The sequence below is a fragment of the Mya arenaria genome, chromosome 11, assembly GCF_026914265.1.
Source record: "Mya arenaria isolate MELC-2E11 chromosome 11, ASM2691426v1".
Lineage (NCBI taxonomy): Eukaryota > Metazoa > Mollusca > Bivalvia > Myida > Myidae > Mya > Mya arenaria.
In genome coordinates, this window is record NC_069132.1 from 47,025,015 (window position 1) to 47,052,443 (window position 27,429).

General features: G+C 39.9%; 1 protein-coding gene across 7 annotated transcripts; it reads right to left on the reverse strand.

Annotated features, from left to right (window-relative positions):
* Positions 1-79: 79 nt before the first annotated feature.
* Positions 80-26,907, reverse strand: LOC128209781 (uncharacterized). 7 transcript variants are annotated; one of them, XM_052913984.1, is made up of 5 exons: positions 26,726-26,907; positions 16,870-17,035; positions 12,809-13,372; positions 8,537-8,594; positions 80-1,928 (listed from the first exon to the last, which is right to left on the reverse strand). In XM_052913984.1, the coding sequence occupies exons 2-5, from the start codon at positions 16,998-17,000 to the stop codon at positions 1,719-1,721; spliced, it is 963 nt and encodes a 320-aa protein (XP_052769944.1). In that variant the 5' UTR covers positions 17,001-17,035; positions 26,726-26,907; the 3' UTR covers positions 80-1,718. The 7 variants fall into 7 exon arrangements, with proteins under 7 accessions (XP_052769944.1, XP_052769946.1, XP_052769948.1 ...); XM_052913986.1 differs by lacking the exon at positions 16,870-17,035 and having other exon boundaries at positions 26,726-26,872; XM_052913988.1 differs by lacking the exons at positions 16,870-17,035; positions 26,726-26,907 and adding an exon at positions 16,317-16,668.
* Between the last annotated feature and the right edge of the window lie 522 nt (positions 26,908-27,429).

Here is a 27,429-nt window from a genome sequence, read left to right on the forward strand (position 1 = left end):
CAAATTCAAGTTCCGTATATTCATAAACATCACTTTTCCAACGTATATTTTATATGTTCTAGGATATTAAAAGGGCATGTAAAAACTACTGCTGTATTGTTATATTTTGAATTAAGATACTACTATACCATGACAACAACATAATAAGATAAATAGAAGCCACACATACTAGTACATCCATATATGGTAAAGCAATCGGTTACTTGAACAGCAAGACTTGTGAGGCAATACATTTCCATTATATATAATATATATATCGTATGAAAAATGTTTAGCATATTGTATGATATGTTGCATTGTACATTAATTAAAACATTTTATGATCAGAACCGATGATGTACGTAAAAACAACAACATTCAAATGTATATTGTCTTTTTTAACCAATCCATGTGTGTTATAAGCTTATCCCCAAGAAACGTCAGATATTCATTCATGATGTCACATTCCAGTAACAGACACAAATTAGCTATGAAAAGAGCTCAGTAAACGACTCAGGACATTCGTACTAAGTGTTTGTTTCCAGTGGCGCCAGTAAGGCACGCAAAGCTGTTCTCTTTAAGGGTACCCGAAACGCATATGTGTAAATGTTCAATGTCTGGTTTACTACATATTGATTTGGTATTATTTGAAAGGGTTTTATGTGCTGGCCTTGATTTATTTAAAATTAGGCTTCGTTTGAAATAAGGACAAAATTATGAGCTGCAATAATTTCATCTATTATACATCAGCAAGCAATTTCCTTCCTACCGAACCCATATGACGTCAGAGGCAGGCGCGTAGCCGCCTATACGCGCGGGTGAATCCACATGATTCTGACCAAAAAAATAATAAAAAACAGCCAAAGTTACAGTATTCGTACTTTTGACTATACATGCTGTTACAGATATATGGACATTGACATTAAAAATTTAATTTTACAGTTTAATGATATAAAAGACCGAAAATTAGACTTCTGTAAGACAATCTGAGTGTTATTAACAACATAATAAGAGCTTATTTGTTTGCTATTTATCAAAAAAAGGCCGAGTAAAGGGTTTATTTATTATCCTAAAACTGTCCATTTACCAGTACTAAATAACGCACCTCAGAACGCCCAGAATGCACAATATTGCACCATTGTTTTCATAAAATTCAGGAGGGGACATGCCCCCAGACCCCCCCCCCCCCCCCCCCCCCCCAGCACAATTATGAATAGAGGGCTAGCTACGCCCCTGACCGGACATTAACAATTTTCGTATTGGTCGATACTTCTTCATCTTATCCAATCATTACACATAAATGTGTGAGTCGAATACCTAAGGTTAAAATTCAGTACTCTTTAAAGACACACTGAAAATTTCAGTGCCAGGCCACTGTAAACAAACATCTAATAGCGATGGCCTATGATCAAACAATTGCTCTGAAATGATACCATGATCCCAGAAGCCGGTTAACATGAACACTATGTAATCTCATTAAAGCACTACAGTTTCGATATTGTGGCCAATTCTAGCGATCCATATCAGCACGACGATCGTGAAACACACCGCTGAATTAGATATGCGCGCAACCGGAAGCACTGTTAATGCACGTGAATCTGTAAGTTGCACATCCAGAAGCGCTTACATAAATGTGCGCACAACCGGGAGCACTGTAAATATGTGTGCAAACCGGCAAATTCTTTAAATAGTTACGCAGCAGGAAGCGGTAAAAAAAATCGTGTGCACAACCGGAAGCACTACGACTGAGTGTTCTGAATAAGGTGTTTATCCGGAGTGCACACGGCGGATACGTCGTCGATATAACGGAGGTTCCAGTAACTGTGGAATATATCCTTGTCCTGCTGAACCACTTCCTCTTCCGTTGGCACGTGGCTTGCACGTGGTGCCGCTGCCTTCTGTGGGCTGGCCGTCTGTGCCGTTATAACCTCCTCACGAGCACCGGATTCCTGCAACAAATGAAGGCAATTGTGAGTGTGTTTCTGTTTGTATAAAGTAAAAATGGCGTTAGCTCTATTGTGATGATACGTTATAAGATCATTGGTGTTTGAGGCAGTGAGAAAGAGTTCATGGTGGGAATCCAACCTAGACCTCTCAGGCGAGAGCGGGCCACCTTCACGCCTAGGTGGGAATCCAACCTGGACCACTCAGGCGAGAGCGGGCCACCTTCACGCCTAGGAGCCATCTTATCAACGTTCGATTTTCAAATAGCTTATTCTTTGTCGTAATGAGACATAGTTTGAAATGTATACTGTGACTCGACAAATAAGATATATTTATTTTAATTTGAAAGTTAAAAATGATAACTCGATTCCTAATGCTCGCTTAGTATTCAACTTAATTTCCTGATCTTACGATGTTTTGCCATACATTGGCCCTCACATCTCTAGAACATCTCACCTCATGATTGGCCCTTATATCGCTAGACCATCTCACCCCATGATTGGCCCTTGTATCACTAGACCATCTCACCCCATTATTGGCCCTTACATCGCTGGAGACCATCTCACCCCATGATTGGCCCTTGTATCGCTAGACCATCTCACCCCATTATTGGCCCTTATATCGCTAGACCATCTCACCCCATGCTTGGCCCTAATATCGCTAGACCATCTCACCCCATGCTTGGCCCTAATATCGCTAGACCATCGTATCGCTAGACCATCTCACCCCATGATTGGCCCTTGTATCGCTAGACCATCTCACCCCATGATTGGCCCTTACATCGCTAGACCATCTCACCTCATGATTGGCCCTTATATCGCTAGACCATCTCACCTCATGATTGGCCCTAATATCGCTAAACCATCTCACCCCATGATTGGCCCTTGTATCGCTAGACCATCTCACCCCATGATTGGCCCTTGTATCGCTAGACCATCTCACCCCATGATTGGCCCTTGTATCGCTAGACCAGCTCACCCCATGATTGGCCCTTGTATCGCTAGACCATCTCACCCCATGATTGGCCCTTGTATCGCTAGACCATCTCACCCCATGATTGGCCCTTGTATCGCTAGACCATCTCACCCCATGATTGGCCCTTGTATCGCTAGACCATCTCACCCCATGATTGTCCCTTGTATCGCTAGACCATCTCACCCCATGATTGGCCCTTGTATCGCTAGACCATCTCACCCAATGATTGGCCCTTGTATCGCTAGACCATCTCACCCCATGCTTGGCCCTAATATCGCTAGACCATCTCACCCCATGATTGGCCCTTATATCGCTCGACCATCTCACCTCATGATTGACCCTTATATCGTTAGACCATCTCACCCCATGCCCTTATATCGCTCGACCATCTCACCACATGATTGGCCCTTATATCGCTAGACCATCTCACCCCGTTATTGGCCCTTATATCCCTAGACCATCTCACCCCATGATTGGCCCTTATATCGCTCGACCATCTCACTACATGATTGGCCTTTATATCGCTAGACCATCTCATCCCATGATTGGCTCTATATCGCTCGACCATCTCACCTCATGATTGGCCCTTATATCCCTAGACCATCTCACCTCATGATTGGCCTTATATCGCTAGATCATCTCACCCCATGATTGGCCCTTATATCGCTAGACCACCTCACTTCATGATTGGCCCTTATATCGCTAGACAATTTCACCCCATGATTGGCCCTTATATCGCTAGACCATCTCACCCCATGATTGGCCCTTGTATCGCTAAACACTCACACATCATGATTGGCCCTTAAATCGCTCGACCATCTCACCCCATGATTGGCCCTTATATCCCTAGATCATCTCACCCCATGATTGGCCCTTATATCCCTAGACCATCTCACCCCATGATTGGCCCTTATATCGCTCGACCATCTCACCCCATTATTGGCCCTTATATCCCTATACCATCTCACCCCATGATTGGCCCTTATATCGCTAGACCATCTCACCACATGATTGGCCCTTATATCGCTAGACCATCTCACCCCATGATTGGCCCTAATATCGCTCGACCATCTCACCTCATGATTGGCCCTTATATCCCTAGACCATCTCACCTCATGATTTTCCCTTATATCCCTAGATCATCTCACTTCATGATTGGCCCTTATATCGCTAGACCATCTCACCTCATGATTGGCCCTTATATCGCTAGACCATCTCACCCCATGATTGGCCCTTATATCGCTAGATCATCTCACCTCACCCCATGATTGGCCTTTATATCGCTAGACCATCTCACCCCATGGTTGGCCCTTATATCGCTCGACCATCGCACCCCATGTTTGGCCCTTATATCGCTAGACCATCTCACCCCATGATTGGCCCTTATATCGCTAGACCATCTCACCCCATGATTGGCCCTTATATCGCTAGACCATCTCACCCCATGATTGGCCCTTATATCGCTAGACCATCTCACCCCATGATTGGCCCTTATATCGCTAGATCATCTCACCCCATGATTGGCCCTTATATCCCTAGACCATCTCACCCCATGATTGGCCCTTATATCGCTCGACCATCTCACCCCATGATTGGCCCTTATATCGCTCGACCATCTCACCCCATGATTGGCCCTTATATCGCTCGACCATCTCACCCCATGATTGGCCCTTATATCGCTCGACCATCTCACCCCATGATTGGCCCTTATATCGCTAGATCATCTCACCTCATGATTGGCCCTTATATCGCTCGACCATCTCACCCCATGATTGGCCCTTATATCGCTAGACCATCTCACCCCATGATTGGCCCTTATATCGCTAGATCATCTCACCTCATGATTGGCCCTTATATCCCTAGACCATCTCACCCCATGATTGGCCCTTATATCGCTAGACCATCTCACCCCATGATTGGCCCTTATATCGCTCGACCATCTCACCCCATGATTGGCCCTTATATCGCTCGACCATCTCACCCCATGATTGGCCCTTATATCGCTCGACCATCTCACCCCATGATTGGCCCTTATATCGCTAGATCATCTCACCTCATGATTGGCCCTTATATCGCTAGACCATCTCACCCCATGATTGGCCCTTATATCGCTAGACCATCTCACCCCATGATTGGCCCTTATATCGCTAGACCATCTCACCCCATGATTGGCCCTTATATCGCTAGACCATCTCACCCCATGATTGGCCCTTATATCGCTAGACCATCTCACCCCATGATTGGCCCTTATATCGCTAGACCATCTCACCCCATGATTGGCCCTTATATCGCTAGACCATCTCACCCCATGATTGGCCCTTATATCGCTAGATCATCTCACCCCATGATTGGCCCTTATATCGCTAGACCATCTCACCCCATGATGCCCTTATATCGCTAGACCATCTCACCCCATGATTGGCCCTTATATCGCTAGAACATCTCACCCCATGATTGGCCCTTATATCGCTAGACCATCTCACCCCATGATTGGCCCTTATATCGCTAGACCATCTCACCCCATGATTGGCCCTTATATCGCTAGACCATCTCACCCCGTGATTGGCCCTTATATCGCTAGATCATCTCACCTCACCCCATGATTGGCCCTTATATCGCTAGACCATCTCACCCCGTGATTGGCCCTTATATCGCTAGACCATCTCACCCCATGATTGGCCCTTATATCGCTAGACCATCTCACCCCATGATTGGCCCTTATATCGCTAGACCATCTCACCCCATGATTGGCCCTTATATCGTTAGACCATCTCACCCCATGATTGGCCCTTATATCGCTAGACCATTTCACCCCATGATTGGCCCTTATATCCCTAGACCATCTCACCCCATGATTGGTCCTTATATCCCTAGACCATCTCACCCCATGATTGGCCCTTATATCGCTAGACCATCTCACTCCATGATTGGCCCTTATATCGCTAGACCATCTCACCCTATGATTGGCCCTTATATCGCTAGATCATCTCACCTCACCCCATGATTGGCCCTTATATCGCTAGACCATCTCACCCCGTGATTGGCCCTTATATCCCTAGACCATCTCACCCCATGATTGGCCCTTATATCCCTAGACCATCTCACCCCATGATTGGCCCTTATATCGCTAGACCATCTCACCCCATGATTGGCCCTTATATCGCTAGACCATCTCACCCCATGATTGGCCCTTATATCGCTAGACCATCTCACCCCATGATTGGCCCTTATATCCCTAGACCATCTCACCCCATGATTGGCCCTTATATCCCTAGACCATCTCACCCCATGATTGGCCCTTATATCCCTAGACCAGCTCACCCCATGATTGGCCCTTATATCCCTAGACCAGCTCACCTCATGATTGGCCCTTATATCGCTAGACCAGCTCACCCCATGATTGGCCCTTATATCGCTAGACCAGCTCACCCCATGATTGGCCCTTATATCGCTAGACCAGCTCACCCCATGATTGGCCCTTATATCGCTAGACCAGCTCACCCCATGATTGGCCCTTATATCGCTAGACCATCTCACCCCATGATTGGCCCTTATATCGCTAGACCATCTCACCCCATGATTGGCCCTTATATCGCTAGACAATCTCACCCCATGATTGGCCCTTATATCGCTAGATCATCTCACCCCATGATTGGCCCTTATATCGCTAGATCATCTCATCCCATGATTGGCCCTTATATCGCTAGACCATCTCACCCCATGATTGGCCCTTATATCGCTAGACCATCTCACACTATGATTGGCCCTTATATCGCTAGACCATCTCACCCCATGATTGGCCCTTATATCGCTAGACCATCTCACCCCATGATTGGCCCTTATATCGCTAGACCATCTCACCCCATGATTGGCCCTTATATCGCTAGACCATCTCACCCCATGATTGGCCCTTATATCGCTAGACCATATCACACCATGATTGGCCCTTATATCCCTAGACCATCTCACCCCATGATTGGCCCTTATATCGCTAGACCATCTCATCCCATGATTGGCCCTTATATCGCTAGACCATCTCACCCCATGATTGGCTCTTATATCGCTAGATCATCTCACCCCATGATTGGCCCTTATATCCCTAGACCATCTCACCCCATGATTGGCCCTTATATCGGTAGACCATCTCACCCCATGATTGGCCCTTATATCCCTAGACCATCTCACCCCATGATTGGCCCTTATATCCCTAGACCATCTCACCCCATGATTGGCCCTTATATCCCTGGACCATCTCACCCCATGATTGGCCCTTATATCGCTAGATCATCTCACCTCACCCCATGATTGGCCCTTATATCGCTAGACCATCTCACCCCATGATTGGCCCTTATATCGCTAGACCATCTCACCCCATGATTGGCCCTTATATCGCTAGACCATCTCACCCCATGATTGGCCTTTATATCCCTAGACCATCTCACCCCATGATTGGCCCTTATATCCCTAGACCAGCTCATCCCATGATTGGCCCTTATATCGCTAGACCATCTCACCCTATGATTGGCCCTTATATCCCTAGACCATCTCACCCCATGATTGGCCCTCATATCGCTAGACCATCTCACCCCATGATTGGCCCTCATATCGCTAGGTCATCTCACCCCATGATTGGCCCTTATATCGCTAGACCATCTCACCCCATGATTAGCCCTTATATCGCTCGACCATCTCACCCCATGATTGGCCCTTATATCGCTAGATCATCTCACCTCACCATATTCATACTACATGGATAACTGACAGTTCAATGATGTTTTTTTTTTAAATACTTGATTCTTGTCAGCAGGACAACGCCTTCTTCGTACTGAATGATAACCCAATGTAATATTGATTGAACAATAAAACGCATGTACTCAAACATATGTTGCTGCAACAGGTAAAAGGAATGTATTTATGTAATATAGATTTTTTTAAGCTTTATATAATTATTTAACTTGCTACAGAGAACAGAACATTCCGCTGAAACATCTTTTATGGGGAAAACGCGATTGTATTGCAATGTGTATATAAATATTTGATATCAAGCATCATGTTTAAAATTTTATCATTATACATGTATTTGAACAATCAAACATGGGGTCGCAAATAGTTCAAAAGTTCGAGGGTGAAGTGGTCTACAGGGGCGCGTACAGGAATTGACGTTAGGGAGCGTAACTTAGGCGTATAACCTTTTTAAAATGTTATCAATTTCTCGTCCGGAATGGTGCATTTTGAGCTTTTTTATTCTTTTTTCCGATTTTGACATATAAAGTCAAAGTAATTACCCTGGATGCGCTAGTGGTGTAGAGGTAAAGGTGTGTTTCCACCTCTCGATCAAAGCCGTTGTCATGGGTTCGATCCCCGTCCGAGGACCGTTTTCTTGGCCTCTCTAAAGAGGATATTGTCCTGGTTTTTGCCCAGCACACGAACTCGAGAACGATTCGTATCTGCTTTTGAAGTTTTCTAACGATTTTGGCGTAGGTTAAAATTTAAGTACACAACGACACGATGACGACGACACCAACATCTTCGGAAATAAATGACAATCTAAAAAGCATATAGTTAAGTGAGATACATCGTCGGCTATGTTACATAATTATGAAATGTTCACATAAAGCTGTTGTACTACTTAACATACCACAGACGGGCGACGTTGCTTCTCATACTGAACCCCTCGCTTTTTCTCGTAGCAAAAACTGAAAACAAACGATGAAAATAAACATTAAATATGCCAGTGGTTGCACTGAAACGCAATTACCTGGAAAACAAGCTTAACGTTTGTAAACAAAGACAAATATACGAGTGTACGTAAAAAACAGGTTAATCCTGAGACAGCCGGCCATACACATACTTTTTGTGTAATGTATTGAATGATGTCAATGCCAAACTGAAAATTAAAACCGTGGCTAAGATATGCAGTTTATATTTGTATACAGTGCTGTATGACAAATGCGAAGTATTGTTGTATAAGACTTAAAGATGCACTCTCTTATCATTTACCCGAAGTACTGTTGTATAAGACTTAAGATGTACTCTCTAATCATTTACCCGAAGTACTGTTGTATAAGACTTAAGATGTACTCTCTTATCATTTACCCGAAGTACTGTTGTATAAGACTTAAGATGTACTCTCTAATCATTTACCTGAAGTACTGTTGTATAAGACTTAAGATGTACTCTCTAATCATTTACCTGAAGTACTGTTGTATAAGACTTAAGATGTACTCTCTAATCATTTACCCGAAGTACTGTTGTATAAGACTTAAAGATGCACTCTCTAATCATTTACCCGAAGTACTGTTGTATAAGACTTAAAGATGCACTCTCTAATCATTTACCTGAAGTACTGTTGTATAAGACTTAAGATGTACTCTCTAATCATTTACCCGAAGTACTGTTGTATAAGACTTAAAGATGCACTCTCTAATCATTTACCCGAAGTACTGTTGTATAAGACTTAAAGATGCACTCTCTAATCATTTACCCGAAGTACTGTTGTATAAGACTTAAGATGCACTCTCTTATCATTTACCCGAAGTACTGTTGTATAAGACTTAAGATGTACTCTCTAATCATTTACGCGAAGTACTGTTGTATAAGACTTAAAGATGTACTCTCTAATCATTTACCCGAAGTACTGTTGTATAAGACTTAAAGATGCACTCTCTAATCATTTACCCGAAGTAGTGTTGTATAAGACTGAAAGATGCACTCTCTAATCATTTACCCGAAGTACTGTTGTATAAGACTTAAAGATGCACTCTCTAATCATTTACCCGAAGTACTGTTGTATAAGACTTAAGATGTACTCTCTAATCATTTACCCGAAGTACTGTTGTATAAGACTTAAGATGTACTCTCTAATCATTTACCCGAAGTACTGTTGTATAAGACTTAATAAACTGTCTGTTCTGCGTCTGAGGTATTTTTAATCATAGAGATATCGAGGTAACGATATTTTTAGTGCTCTTGCTGTGACGGGTTCGAGTTATGTACAGAGGTAATAGCTAATGGGTGTTTACCTGGGAAAGAAATTAACTACTTTACCTATCAATACATCTTTGAATACGCGAACAGAAAAATTGGTCTGGAATCTATCGAAAAAAGTTCAGGTTTGCCATACAAAATTAGCTAAGTTATATATCTAGGTTGAGGGGTTAGATCTTAACTAAACTGGGGATGTTTCGATAATATAATTCAGGTTATCAAAGTATACGTAAATGTACACAAAAAATTCATATAAAATACGAAATCAAAATTTACAAATAATTTGATATCTATATATATTTACACCTCAACTTCCATTCCTTCAATGAACAGCCTTTCGTATGAACGCAACATCTTCTGATATATTCGGACTATTTTATATTTCATTTTATTTATATTTTGGGACTTTTTTTCCGTAGCAATAAAGTGTATTAACCGGTCGGGTCGTTCTGTTTACATCATGTGTGAGAAAGAATTACTGTAAGTTTGTTTTAAATGAATAGCTTATATTATTAACAATTCTGGAAGAAATGGGGACCTATTGGTGTAAATATAAGACATGAATTGGGTGATTGATGTCATTATCGGGGATATGAGTCCGGACTCCACACACTTTAACCAGCCCAGCTCACGCAATTTATTCCCTAAATGAATGGAAGTAGGAATATTTAACACTTGGGTATCCATGGCATGCGTATTAAGTGAGTATATAGAATGTAATCGCCGATGTTTAAAAAAGGGTACTAGTAATTGAACACTTTATAACAACACATAGAAGAATCAAGAGATGCGTGTAAACATTTTACCCCTTAAGAGCTGCTTTATAAGAAACATTTGTACAATGTATTATTAATTATATATGTGCTCACTGTTTTCAGGAAAGTAACGATATACATTTTAGCTTTTGAACTGCGGATAACGTTACCATAAGACTGTTTACTGTTGACCTTTGATATACTGACCTGGGACCAATAACGCCCCCCCCACACACACACACGCACTCACACTTTATTTTTAAATAGGTGTCATCAACCGGTCATGGGCAACCTACTGAAGTTTCATGGCCCTTTATAAAACTGTTGTCCAGGGCGGACAAAGGCACATACTCACAATGCTATAGACATACAATACATCAACCATGGCACATACTCACAATGCTATAGACATACAATACATCAACCATGGCACATACTCACAATGCTGTAGACATACAATACATCAACCATGGCACATACTCACAATGCTATAGACATACAATACATCAACCATGGCACATACTCACAATGCTATAGACATACAATACATCAACCATGGCACATACTCACAATGCTATAGACATACAATACATCAACCATGGCACATACTCACAATGCTATAGACATACAATACATCAACCATGGCACATACTCACAATGCTATAGACATACAATACATCAACCATGGCACATACTCACAATGCTATAGACATACAATACACCAACCATGGCATATACTCACAATGCTATAGACATACAATACATCAACCATGGCATATACTCACAATGCTATAGACATACAATACACCAACCATGGCATATACTCACAATGCTATAGACATACAATACATCAACCATGGCACATACTCACAATGCTATAGACATACAATACATCAACCATGGCACATACTCACAATGCTATAGACATACAATACATCAACCATGGCACATACTCACAATGCTATAGACATACAATACATCAACCATGGCACATACAATGCTATAGACATACAATACATCAACCATGGCACATACAATGCTATAGACATACAATACATCAACCATGGCACATACTCACAATGCTATAGACATACAATACATCAACCATGGCACATACTCACAATGCTATAGACATACAATACATCAACCATGGCACATACTCACAATGCTATAGACATACAATACATCAACCATGGCACATACAATGCTATAGACATACAATACATCAACCATGGCACAAACAATGCTATAGACATACAATACATCAACCATGGCACATACTCACAATGCTATAGACATACAATACATCAACCATGGCACATACTCACAATGCTATAGACATACAATACATCAACCATGGCACATACTCACAATGCTATAGACATACAATACATCAACCATGGCACATACTCACAATGCTATAGACATACAATACATCAACCATGGCATATAACATATTAAGTTGTCATCTCTCAATGTATTAAGTAGATCATATTACGAAAACAACATTTAAATTATATACCATGCACTATAAATACTCTGATATTACCGACTTTTTCTAACTGTTGTCAGTCAGTTAAGTAAGACTTCAAACAAGTGTAATGAATTGTGAACAATGGTACAGTTTTAGTTTATGTCAAAGGATCGCACGTAGAAGGCAGATGACGATTAATCTATCAGTAGTAGATGGTTTACATCATGTAGTTCAGTGGTGTTTTAAAACGTTGATGAACTAAAATAATACATCACTCTGGTAACAAGAGATGGCCCATTACCGCTCACCTGTGTACTATAGAAAACTTGAACCATCAAACCGTGACGTCCATATTTAATCCAGACAAAGAACTCAAAAGTTGCACTGACATTAGAAACACATGTGATATTTGGTCTCTGGCCCAGTTTTTACTGAACATGGTTACGTAATGACATTGGGAGTTTCTCTGAATATTTGAAAATAAATAGTCACCTACTTTTGACCATACATGACCTATATCTTATATAGCCAATGTATACATTGGGAACGCAACAAGGTTGTTTAAGTGTAAAGAAACAAACCGTTGACCCCTGACCAATGGACAAGAAGCCACCACAATAGCTCGACCGAACATATGTACTTTATTCCAATGTGAGCTTAATATTTTTTTTCTTTGTAAAACAAATATACTCACTAGCCGCATAGAATGATGACCTCAATTGCTATGCATATGCAGCCAATGATGGGGTAAACATAGGACACCTCGTTAGGGGATCCATCCACCGTGTCCCCGGCCATCGATGTCGTTGGGACGCTTGAATATAACGTCACTGATGACGTAGTAGTAGTAACGCTAACAACGCCACTCGTCTGAATCGTTGCTATTGATGGCGTCAAAGTTCCAGCAGGCGATATAGTTACATGGTATGCTGTTGATATGTTCAACCGCTCAGTTGTCTGCTGTGAACCGTCTATTGTTTTATTGAGCGATGAGAGATCTATCAGCTTTTTACTGATTAATACGTTAACATTGGCGTCACAGTAATGTGATCCAACGAAGCATATCTTAAACAACGATCCTTCATAGAAAACTTTTCCGAATCGATTAAGGCACTGTTCGATAACAGACGATTGCTGAGCGCACGTAAGTCTGTGTTGGTGGGACGCTTGGTCACACAGAAGCTGCAGTTCGTTGCGAGGCGGACAGGGGGCGGCCATAAAGTTCTCTACCGACCGTCGCCACAATTCTTCACCCGCTCTGTAACATACAGTTAAATCGTCATTTTGCATGTATAATTATGATAAAGTGTTATATTAGGGATGGAAATTATTTAAAAGCACATCACTGGAATGAAATTTAATTGCTGATTTAAAGCTGCACTCTCACAGATTGAACGTGTTGACAACTTTTTTTTTGTCTTGGAGCGAGCCAATATTTGCGAAAAACCCATGGAAACTTGTTATATAAGACAGCTGACAAAAACTTAGATCACAGATTTTTATATTTATGTTCAAAAATTGATGTTTTATCTATTTTTCTTAAACCATTAGTAACGGTTAATAACGGTTTAAACCATAAAACATTAATTTTCGATAGGAACTATGAAAATCGATCTGATTTTTTGTCACCAATCTTATATCATTGGTTTGCAGATATTTACGCAAAAAAATTGCTCTTTCCAAGACCAAAAATTAAATAAAAGTTGTGAAAATGGTATATCTGTGACGGAGTGCAGATTCAAGGTCATTTTCCATATTCATGTTTTCATATGCCCAAAGAATACTCATATGATTACATATTTACGTATATACATGCATATCTTAAATTATAAAGAATATTTGCAAAATATTAATGAAAAATGTTTATACTGACAGAGTATGGTAAAAAAAATCCTGAATTATTCTTAATATTGAATCAAAGAAATGTATCAATTACACGCATAAGCTACGTCAATACAGTTATCATGAAACACACGTTGTTCATTGCCCCTCGAACACAAACTATATGGCTATTCTTCATAAACATGCATCTGATTTAACGTCGAAACGAACTCATCGCACTTCGAACATGAGTGAATAAGCAAAACATCTGAATATAACTGGCGAATTAAAAGTCATATCAAGATATTCGCTGACATGTGGAAGACAAATGTCGATGAAACTTGTCATTAATCATCGATCGAACATAAAGAGTTTTCCCTGTAGAACTACATGTCGGGCTATAGCTGATAGTGAATCTGCTTAAAAGGTATCATGGGTTTAATTAATTCTGATTGTTTAAGTCAGCGACATCCATGGTTGTGTTTTCAGACGAATTGATTTTACTTAATGATGTAAAAGTTAGTCATACAGGTTGGATTGAGCCTAGTATAAACCAAATACAATACGTCCAACACTAACCCAGCAAACACTGACATATATATGTATACATACATGTCTACATACTTAACTAACTTGAGGTCGTTTCAATAAAATATGTTAGTCGTAACTTCAATATTATCTTAAATCTGTATAAACGTCACACATGGCGATAGATTTATTCATTTTTATTTCCACAATGTTTGATTTCAATGGTGGCTAAACTTCGATTCACACAAATATGTGGCAATATTATGGTTAAATTATGGCACTAAGATAATTAAACTTACGGCAAAAAAAATCGTCTAATGACGTTTTTTAAACGGCCCTAGGTGAATGTTTTAGTTTATACATATTTATTTCTATTAGCTTGTTTGTGACGGAAGCTGGTAGATCGAGTACATTTCCCGGGTACAACCCAGTGCGAATGTCTATTTTGTCCAATCACGAGAGGGTGTAACCATCTTCTGGTACGCGCTCGACTCGAGAGAGTGGTACGCGCTATTCAGGAGACTCGGGACTCGAGAGGGTGGTACGCGCTATTCAGGAGACTTCTAAGGAGTACTCGGGACTCGAGAGGGTGGTACGCGCTATTCAGGAGACTCGGGACCCGAGAGGGTGGTACGCGCTATTCAGGAGACTTCTAAGGAGTACTCGGGACTCGAGAGGGTGGTACGCGCTATTCAGGAGACTTCTAAGGAGTACTCGGGACTCGAGAGGGTGGTACGCGCTATTCAGGAGACTTCTAAGGAGTACTCGGGACTCGAGAGGGTGGTACGCGCTATTCAGGAGACTTCTAAGGAGTACTCGGGACTCGAGAGGGTTATACGCGGTATGCAGAAACACATACATTGTACACAGACTCTCCAGACTGTTAACATATTCATAAGAAAGTGATCCTGGTTGGATTCGAATACATTCTCCTACACAACCTCAATTCTTCTTATTATTTTGAAAGATTTTCCATCAACTTAAATATTAGATGTTTCTAAACGCAACGTGTATGTGTACGCGTGGTCTACTTTTGTACGCTTCGTCATCCTGGTATGCGTACAATCGACACACTTAAACTTGCATTTAAAAATCTAAAGGTAAGTGATTTACTCGTGTGCGAGTACCAACGGAGCTTTTACATGGATGTACAAGAGATATTTTATTTACAAGAGATATTGCGCAACTACTTTTAAACCGTCCACAGCAACTCTTCCCTGTATGTATAGCTACACGGACACGTACATGTTTCGCAATATCTGTAATATTACCATAGATTATGACTTGCACCCCCAGCTAATGAAATCTTCGATCGGCTTTTATACAATAAGTACTACGCTTAATATCTAAGAATTGAGACATGATGTCATGATTCGAAAACACGTTATAATCTAATTGAATTTTACATATGTTCTAACTATTACGTAGCTTAACGCCTCATTTAAGTATATTTCCTTACATTTTATTTTTTTATCACCTTCAAACCAGAAAATCAACATATGTCATACCTACAGCAATGTAATAACTTAATAACGACGCGTAATACGCACACTGATTTCAATACTCCATCACTCTATGAGAACACACAATCCCAGTTCCCATTCGCACTAACAACAAACTTATCCATCAAGAATGAGGCAATATTGAAATGATACAACTAACTGTTTATACCAACCATCACTGATCAGTTCCGAGCAAAAAAGGCTGTGTCTTGGAACCGTTCCATATAACATTAGTAGTTCAATTATGTTTCCAGCTGAGGCTGAATATTATTCAAATCGCGGTATTCCCATACTTTATCATATCAGTTGTAGGCTTTCAAATGATATACTTGAAGGTAGAAATAACATTACCACGCCAGAATCACTTTGAAAATCATTCCCCGTTCTTTTGAACATCGAACAAATAGCTCACAAACAACGTTATACTGCACCGTGCGTTCTACCTGGCTTGTTTTGTAATAAATTACAAACTATTTATTGTTTTCTAAATAACACGCGGTTTTCAGTGTTACTGTATAATAATTGTGCGCCACATGTTACCAGCGATACATAAACGAGAACCACGTATCAATAGATGGAATAGGTTTTATATTCTGCAGTCGGTATTTTCTCATTTTAAGCATCATTTATATCAATACAAAACATCGCCGCTCGATAGTAAGTGTCATTTAAACATACAATAAAATCCGTTCAATACAATCAACTTATATTTCTCTTGTTTCATGATATTGCTACCAGCTATTCTAGCGCGGTAACAATTATGTCATGTAAGTTCACAGAATAAGATCCACTTCAGTAACCTGAATTTTGAATTTGTAAGAACTAGATAAACTTAAATTTAACGACACACATGACATGCTTTTACAGTTCATTGATTTGCATTTCGCATAACACCATCACCCACCTGTTAGGAGAAAAAGAAGTTCCCAGCGAGTCTGCAGTTGATAGCGTTGTCATAGCAACAACCAACCAGATCACCATTAAATTCTGCGCCAAGCTGATTAAAAATACATGGCAGTGCCATAAAATCTCCATGTCACGTGACGTCACGCACCGGCTCACATTGTCGTCTGCAAAATATTGAACAGGCGGCATCGGTGTCACTTAAGTATTTTAAGGTGGGTTAGTTTAGTTCTAACTTGTTCGCGGAGTTTACATTTCTGCGATGGCATTGAATTCATGAACAAGTTACAGGCTTGTCTAACTTTTATGTGATAAAAAATAAATAAGCCCTCCACATTTAAATAGCATACTGCATATTCGTAAATGTTACATAAAACGTGTTCCTCATGAGGAACGTGATCTACTCGAGTGTTAGATGTAACAAGAACAAGTTAAAGGGACTGTACACCAGATTGGCACCAAAAAAGTTTTTTTCTGTAACGAATCTCAGGACAATTAGTTAATAAAATGTTTTACTCTTTAATATCATAATTGTAAAAAAGTACCAAAATGTAAAAAGAAATCGAGTCGGAGAGCGGGTTCGAACCGGTGTCGCCATAATTGCAGTCACGTGTTGTATCCACTGTGCTACGAAGTCTTACCCTATACAGTTTGAATATTTAAGCAATATATCTAACTTGGTAATATCACGTGATAACATCGACTAGATTCACGCATAAGGAACGAATTCTACCTAGTAATCTTTTTTAATGGAAAAATACGAAAGAACTACGAAAAATAAATTAATTGTTAACTATGTGGTACATCAGATAGTAAATTCCAATACATTGTACACATCGATACAAAGTTTATGTCTGTTTTCGACAATTTTTCATTTTTTTTTTGCTATTTCATCATACGGAGTACAGCCCCTTTAAAGGGACACTTGTGCAAATGACTAAACTGCAAAATTGTACATATACTTGTAACCTGGGATTTTTTGTTGTAATTAGTCCCAAGTGTAGGCTGGCTACACATAATTCAAGCATTCAAATGATTGCAATTGGTCAAGGAACACGGGCGCCATCTTATCAACGTAGGTTCCGCACGTTCGATTCTTTGAATAGTTTATTCTTGGTCGTTATTTTGAAACAAACAGACTAAAAGCATCGGACATTATGTTTATTTGGAATGACAAATTAAAAAAAAAATCTTGATTAAATTTTCTGATGTTACGATATCCTGTCATATGCTCGTTGAAAAGATGTCCTAACTGACTATCATTGCTCGCACGGTTGGAGACACCGCGTTGGTCAAGGAGATATTACAGCGTACATTGTATATACGGATCTTAATCATGAGACTGATGTACGAATAGTCCAGCGTTACTAGGCCAAACTCGCGGGTGATCCAGAATTTGTTGCTAGATGGAACATATGGGCTGAAAATATAAGGCCTGAGGGATTTAATGCCTACCCCAAGAAACTATTTGGCTAATTTCAGTCTACAATTCTACATATTTATGTAATAAAAAATATTTCTGCTACCACATTGACATCCGCTAGTGACATGAAAAATGCAACAAATAAATGCAGAGGCATTTAAAGTTTTAAATGGAATAAGATGAAGATATTTATGTTGTATAGTGTCCAAACCTTTTTCCTCACAACTTAGAACTGAGCTGTCGTCGAAACAGATAATCGATCTTTATCTGGTATTTTGAGATCAATGAAAGAGTAATTCTTGATATTAGAATACCACTTCTGTGAGTACACGAGGAGGCCGTCAATGAACACACTAACAGTTTCTGCTATTGATTATTGTTACGTAAAGGTCGTTCATCCTATCTGGCAGAATAAAAACATATCCACAACATGCATTGTTTAGAGAATCATCAGTCTCTTGGCTTATCAAACCAAAATGAAGCAACCTGCCCTTAGATCTGCTCGAAATGTTAGCTTGTTAGATAGTAACGTATAACGGCAGAACAATGCCAGTTTATTCCTAATGTATAAAGGCAAACACTGAAAGCTTTCTTAAAGTACTTATATCGAGGTATAAATGCGCATTGCAGACTTTCCGAAGTAAAATGCACACACGCACCTAACTGACAAAATGATGCAAAGATTTTCAGTGCATTTTAATGACGGATTTGCTCTCAAGAAACAATGGGCTCTTTACTTGCAAGGAACATAAACAACGAGTATTTTGTTAGAGCTCCAGTAAGTTGTTAGCATTTTCAACTTACAAACAATAGTATAACTATTTGTTGTGGGTATAACTTATGTATTGGGAAAAGCAATCAAATATATTTCAATAAAATGTGTACAGATGGAGTTTATGTTTTAATAAGAAAGATACTGCATACAGAGAAATACAGAGAATACAGAGAGAGAAAATGAACAGCGCTCGAGAGCCAAATGTTTAGGTACCCAGCGAAACCGCTGATTGTGACCATATGACCAGGGTAAATGTCGTTCTACGATGTCCAGTACAACTACAGAAATTAGTTCAGAATTTAGAGTTTTATATGTTTCAAAGAATAAATGTCTTCAGCTTATAGTTTTAACGGTGCATGCCAAGGTGGTAACCGTTGCCATTGCACCATGCTGGTAGAAACAGAACGAAGCATTCCACCCCATTTCAACAAAATACAGATAGGGACTTGAAACATTTTTGGACATGAGCAAAAAAATGCATACAACTTCCTTGCCCAAAATTAAAGGTGTTTAAACATACAAAAATCGGCCGTATAGTGTGACTTGTAATTGTGTTTTTAGTCAAAGTGTACCATTCTTTTACCTATTTAAGCTATTTTTCATTGAATTTTTGCATATTTTTGTTTCTTTTTGACGGCTTTTACACTTACATGGGCACTATACGGCCGAATGTTGTATGTTCAAACACCTTTAATGTTGGGCAAGGAAGTTTTATGCATTTTGTTTGCTCATTTTGCTTCGGAAAGTCTGCAATGCGCATTAATACCTCGACTGATGTACGTTAAGAAAGCTTTAAGTGTTTGCCTTTATACATATAATATATCCTCCTGAAACACCAAAATCCCTTCCAACACCGCCATTTCATTCCGCATCACACATCCCTCACTTAAAATTCGGAAAACGCAAAATACGTTGGATCCCTGGTTTGGGTCAAATGGACATATTGCTGGTCGAGTAAGCCACAATCACAAGTAAAAATCATTTTCTTTGGGTTTTGGTGAGCTAAGTTCGATACAAATTAACTTGGAAGTTCTGGCTGAAATCGATTTATATGGGTATGTTAACATATGATAGGCTGATGGAGTTCGAATGATTTTCTTACAAAGTCTATGGAGATCATTGTATGACTAAGATGTATGTGCTTTATTATTTGAAATGTTGCGAAAACGTCATATACCAGCTTAACTTTTTTGAGAAGAATGGTTCGATCGAAAATATCAACAAAAAACGTTCACCTGGGGTATGCGGAGAAAAACACTGCTTATCTACATGTATTGGGTAGTTCGCTCAATTGGCATGTATTAGGTCCTTTACATGTTTTGTCAGTCTATACTTTTTCATCTTTGTGTTCATGCATCGGTCAACGACGGATTGATAGTGGCTATAATACTACTAATAAAGTCATTGCAAGAGATTGACAACTGTGTGAGACGAATTAGTGGTGGAAAGCGAATGGTTTTGTAGTAAATCTTAAATTATATTTCTATGGTGACTGTAACCAGTCTTGCATTGAATTGAATCAAAGACATTCTGATAGGTTGTTTAGAGTTTAACAAACTGTGATTAAGAAGTCGGCTTTTATATATTTGGAAGTTCAGTTTCAATTACTCAAATTGCCTTTCACCCTCTAATCAAGAAATTCTTAGATTTTGGTTAGTAATACAAAACATAGTTAAACAAAAGAAACCAGATAGCATAACACCGGCTCAAAAAGTTGATTTAAATAATGTATTTAACATGGTAAAAGGTTGTTAGTATAGAATGATTTAAAAAATTGCCTAAGTGTCAGCCATGTAAGTAAATGGCTCAATGCCCTACTCTCTGTTATGTAAGTAAATGGCTCAATGCCCTACATTCTGTTATGTAAGTAAATGGCTCAATGTCCTACTCTCTGTTATGTAAGTAAATGGCTCAATGCCCTACATTCTGTTATGTAAGTAAATGGCTCAATGCCCTACTCTCTGTTATGTAAGTAAATGGCTCAATGCCCTACATTCTATTATGTAAGTAAATGGCTCAATGCCCTACTCTCTGTTATGTAAGTAAATGGCTCAATGCCCTACTCTCTGTTATGTAAGTAAATGGCTCAATGCCCTACTCTCTGTTATGTAAGTAAATGGCTCAATGCCCTACATTCTGTTATGTAAGTAAATGGCTCAATGCCCTACATTCTGTTATGTAAGTAAATGGCTCAATGCCCTACTCTCTGTTATGTAAGTAAATGGCTCAGTGCCCTACTCTCTGTTATGTAAGTAAATGACTCAATGCCCTTCATGCTGTTATGTAAGTAAATGGCTCAATGCCCTACATTCTGTTATGTAAGTAAATGGCTCAATGCCCTACTCTCTGTTATGTAAGTAAATGGTTCAATGCCCTACTCTCTGTTTAAATATTCCGATTTAATAAGGTTGATTGTAAAATTAACAAGAAGTTTGGTAGATATCCACATGGAATATTGGCTGATTATAAAGCATTCCTTATAGGGTAAGGGCTTATCAGTAAATCTATTTTTAGCATACCGGCTTATAAGAAATCCTTCCTATATTGGCAGAATAATGATAGGGTTTAAATGAAAAACAAATATTTATAAATCCATATATTTATATAGATATGTAGCGTTCATCGTTTTATTATATCTATCAAGATATTTATTTGTATTGCAAAAATAAACTTTTTAATTTTGCAGGAGATCAGGCAAATAATTTCATTGCACACCTGAGTACAGTTGGGGCATTATTGTTTATTATCGTACTTCGAGGGATTGGCTCTATGTAAACAATGATCTCTTTCTGGCAAGAAACATTAAGGAGTATTTTGTGCGAGCTTTATTACGTTATCTGCAGCCAAATGCTCGTGCATTTCAAACACACTAAACAATATTCCAGCTTTTTCTGCACGGCAAGAGCGGTTTCTGTAATGATATCATAGTTGGCATAAATCATAAAAAAACGAGAAATTTTCATTGGTTTTTGAAATGTCGCTTGACGATAAAGCACTTATATACGAAATACGAGTATTTTTGATTGATGTTGATTGCAGAATATAGGTTGATGCATCATTATGTTTAACTCATTTATCTTTAATGATAAAAAGATATCATCTGATTACAGTTAAAAAGGATAAGCCTTACTATATGTTGTTTTTTTAATTAATAGCTATTTTGCTACAAATCCCCCGTCTAAAAAAGTGCAAAAATAAAGCTTAATATATTTTATATATACACAAATCGTATGCTTTTTGTTTCTTTTGATCATTTAAGTCAAATGTGTTAAACGCAATTATGCATTAAAATATGCAACAACCGATATCCGTGTCCATGTAAAGAAAACTAACACTCATTTAACTATATCGTTGAAAGCTGAAATACGTCCAAAATACAATGAAGCCTCACTCAAACGTTCTAGTATTTCGTCCCCTGCTATTGATTAGTTTCACCTAAGCCTCTTTCATCTTATCTGGCAGAGAAACAACCACATCCACAATACTTAATTCACACCAGTTAACTGTTCGTCCTCTCAATGACTGCATTTGTCGTTCAGCCTATAATCAGGAAACCCCTAGCGTCCAAATGGCCAAGATATTTATATTCAATTTAGTAGAAGTTAATATGCGAAAAAACACAGTTCCATACATTCTAAACTAGGCGCCATTTTAAATCATTTTTGTAATGATATTCACGTTTATTGAAAGACAAATGGCAGGTTGATCCAACGTACTCGTGTAAAGTCAGAAAACTCAACTTCTTGTAGACTTTATGGGGGGTAAAACACTCTGCAGAAAATGATGAAAAGCACTTGCACACACGAATACAATACGGGGATAATTGTTTATTGTAGGACTTAAATGGGGAATTTGGCTCTCGTATAAACAATGGTCTGAAAGGAACATTAACAGGAATTTTGTGGCTCAAGTAATTTGTCAGCAACCAAATTCCCGTGCACTATTCTGTCAATTTCGGCAACGCAAGACCAGAGAAGAAGGTTTCCGTAAGATCATTATAGTTTGAGGAAAGAAGGTACTCGATGACATACTGTGATTATTTATGCCTGGAAGCTCAACAGGTCTACAATCATGATAGATAGCTGTTATTCTTGGCTATGACGTGTATACTATTCATGGATCGAATACCTTAAACGAGTCGAAGGCTTAACAGTCTTTTAAGGGTGGCAACTACACTATTATGTCATTCATTATTTTGAAGAAACTTTTGAAGAAAGGTATGCAAAACATGTAACATAATAAGATATAACACAAAAATCAAGGCCTAGATTACCCTGATAACCTTTCAGGCCTAGATTACCTGATACCCCTTCAGGCCTAAATTACTTGATACCCCTCCAGACTAAGATTACCCTGAAACCCCTCCAGACTATGATTACCATGATACCCATCTAGACTACGATCCCCCTGATACCCCACCAAACTAAGATTACCCTGATACCCATCCAGACTATGATAACCCTGATACCCATCTAGACTACGATCCCCCTGATACCCCACCAAACTAAGATTACCCTGATACCCATCCAGACTATGATAACCCTGATAACCCTCCAGACTAGGATCACCCTGATACCCCTCCAGACTATGATTACCCTGACACCTCTCCAGACCAAGATAACCCTGATAACCCTCCAGACTAAAATCACCCTGATAGCCCTCCAGACTATGATTACCCTGATACCCCTCCAGACTAAGATCACCCTGATACCTCTCCAGACTACGATCACCCTGATACACCCTCAGATAAAGATCACCCTGAAACCCCTCCAGACTAAGATCACCATGATACCCCTCCAGACTAAGATCACCCTGAAACCCCTCCAGTCTATGATTACCCTGATACTCATCCAGACTAAGATTACCCTGATACCCCTCTAGAGTATAATTACCCTGATCCCTCCGGACTAAGATCCCCCTGATACTCATCCAGACTAAGATAACCGTGATTCCCCATCCAAACTAAGAATACCCTGATACCCATCTAGACTATGACTACACTGAAACTCCTCTAGACTAAGATTACCCTGACACCCCTCTAGACTAAGATCACCCTGAAACCCCTCCAGTCTATGATTACCCTGATACTCGTCCAGACTAAGGTAACCCTGATACCCCTCTAGAGTATGATAACCCTGATCCCTCCGGACTAAGATCACCCTAATTTCCCTCCAGACTAAGAAAACCCTGAAACCCCTCCAGACTAAGATCAGCCTGATACCCCTCCAAAATAAGATTACCCTGATACCCATCTAGACTATGATTACCCTGAAACCCCTCTAGACTAAAATCACCCTGATAGCCCTCCAGACTATGATCACCCTAATACCACTCCAGACTAAAATCACCCTGATATCCATCCAGACTATGATTGCCCTGAAACCTCTCCAGACAAAGATAACCCTGATACCCCTTCAGGATAGGATCACCCTGATACCCCTCCAGACTAAGATCACCCTGAAATCCCCCCAGTCTTTGATTACCCTGATACCCCTCCAGACTAAGATCACCCTGATACCCATCCAGACTAAGATTACACTGATACCCCTCCAGATTAATAATACCCTGATACCCCTCCGGACTAAGATCACCCTGATACTCCTCCAGACTAAGATTACCCTGATACCCCATGCCAACTAAGATTACCCCGCTACCCGTCTAGACTATGATTACTCTGAAACCCTCTAGACTAAGATTACCCTGATAGCCCTCCAAACTATGATCACCCTGATACCCCACCAAACTAAGATCACACTGATACCCCCTCCCCCCAAACTAAGATAACCCTTATACCCCTCCAGATTAAGATAACCCTGAAACCCCTCCAGACTAAGATCAACCTGATACCCCTGCAGACTTAGATTACCCTGATACCCATCAAGACTAAGATAACCCTGATACCCCTCAAGACTAAGATCACCCTGATACCCCTCAAGACTTAGATTACCCTGATACCCATCAGGGCTAAAATCACCCTGATACCCATCAAGACTAAGATTACCCTGATACCCATCAAGACTAAGAAAACCCTGATACCCCTCATGACTAAGATAAGCTGATACCCCTCCAGACTTAGAATACCCTGATACCCATCAAGACTAAGGTCACCCTGATACCCATCAAGACTAAGATAACCCTGATACCCATCAAGACTAAGATAACCCAGATACCCATCAAGACTAAGATAACCCTGATACCCATCAAGACTAAGATAACCATGATACCTATCAAGACTAAGATAACCCTGATACCCATCAAGACTAATATCACCCTGATACCCATCAAGACTAAGATCACCCTGATACCCATCAAGATTAAGATTACCCTGATACCCATCAAGGCTAAGATAACCCTGATACCCTTCCAGACTAAGATCACCCTGAAACCCCTCCAGACTAAGATCACTCTGATACCCCTCCAGACTTAAATTACACTAATACCCCTCAAGACTCAGATCACCCTGATACCTCTCCAGACTAAGATCACTCTGATACCCCTCCAGACTTAAATTACATTAATACCCCTCAAGACTCAGATCACCCTGATACCTCTCCAGACTAAGATTACCCTGATACCCCTCCAGGCTAAAATCACCCTGATACCCCTCCAAACTAAGATTACCCTGATAACCCTCCAGACTAAGATCACCCTGATACCCCTCCACACTAAGACCACCCTGAAACCCCTCCAGTCTATGATAACCCTGATATCCCTCCAGACTAAGATCACCCTGATACCCCTCCAGACTAAGACTACACTGATACCCCTCCTGATTAAGAATACCCTGATACCCCTCCGGACTAAGATCACCCTGATACCCCATTCAAACTAAGATTACCCTGATACCCGCCTAGACTATGATTACTCTGAAACCCTCTAGACTAAGATTACCCTGATAGCCCTCCAGACTATGATCACCCTGATACCCCACCAAACTATGATCACACTGATACCCCCTCCCCCCTAAAACTAAGATCACCCTGAAACCCCTCCAGACTAAGATAACCCTGAAACCCCTCCAGACTAAGATCACCCTGATACCCCTCCAGACTTAGATTACCCTGATACCAATCAAGACTAAGATAACCCTGATACCCCTCAAGACAAAGATCACCCTGAAACCCCTCCAGACTAAGATCACCCTGATACCCCTCCAGACTTAGATTACACTGATACCCCTCAAGACTCAGATCACCCTGATACCCCTCCAGACCAAGATTACCCTGATACCCCTCCAGACTAAAATCACCTTGATACCCCACCAAACTAAGATTACCCAGATACCCCTCTAGACTAAGATTACCCTGATACCCCTCCAGACTAAGGTCACCCTGATACCCCTTCAGACTAGGATTACCCTGATACCCCTCCAGACTAAGATTACCCTGTTACCCATCAAGACTATATATGATAACACTGATACCCATCAAGACTATATATGGTTACACTGATACCCCATCCAGAGCTGGATTGATCGACAAACCATTAAATTGAACATATTATATCGGGTTCACCCATAACCCTCCTTATCACCAGTCTTCCCATAAACACACATACATGTCAGGTAAGGTGTCAGGTGATCTCATTGAAACAGTTTTGCTATGGAAGTACAAAAATACAGAACAAGAAACAACACAGCTAGGGAAAAATAAGACTTACCTTTTTCAGATCAGAATCGATCAATATCCATTATTGTTAACGTTTCTTAGAATCAACACCTATATATCGTTATTGTTTCTATTTTCCAAGTACCAAGTCATGTTCCATAAATAGAACAATTAAGTGGGTATTCCCAGTCCAAACAATCATATAATGAGAGTGTTTTTTGAGAGTTTCTCACTGTGCATTTTATACGAAGCCAAGAAATGTTTACGCCGCGTAGTAATGCTTTTATCAAATTTAATGATGTCGCTGACTGTAATCGCTAAATTTCTAACGTAAAAGAGAGGTCGGCGCTACCATTGGAAACGCAATTTCTTAAAAAAAACATTCTTACAGAATTAACAAGAGGAATACAATGTTGCCGATCAAGGTGGAAATGGCCGAACCCATTTTGTTACTGTTGGGGCGGCCCAAATAGGCCATAGGAATTGAAAATTGAAGGTACATTGGGAAAAGTATACATGACATCATAACTGTGTATATAAACAAGCGCGCTGTTTCCGTGTCTAGAAACTCGTATTTATATAGATGAGTAAATACTCTTTTAAATATGTATTCATTGGCTTGGTCAGTAAAACGTTTTGTTTTTAAAAACTGAAGTTTCGATGCACACGTATACACAGTGATCTCTAATACATACTTCACAATTAATTATATATTTATTTATTGTTATGCTAATATATTCAACACATAAAAACTTG

Coding starts and splice junctions, on each gene's coding strand:
- LOC128209781 (XM_052913984.1), bottom strand. CDS start 17,000: ATGGAGATTTTATGGCACTGCCATGTATTTTTAATCAGCTTGGCGCAG. Junction 13,373..16,869: donor ACTTCTTTTTCTCCTAACAG/GTGGGTGATGGT, acceptor TGTATGTTACAG/AGCGGGTGAAGAATTGTGGC. Junction 1,929..8,536: donor AGCAACGTCGCCCGTCTGTG/GTATGTTAAGTA, acceptor CATTTGTTGCAG/GAATCCGGTGCTCGTGAGGA.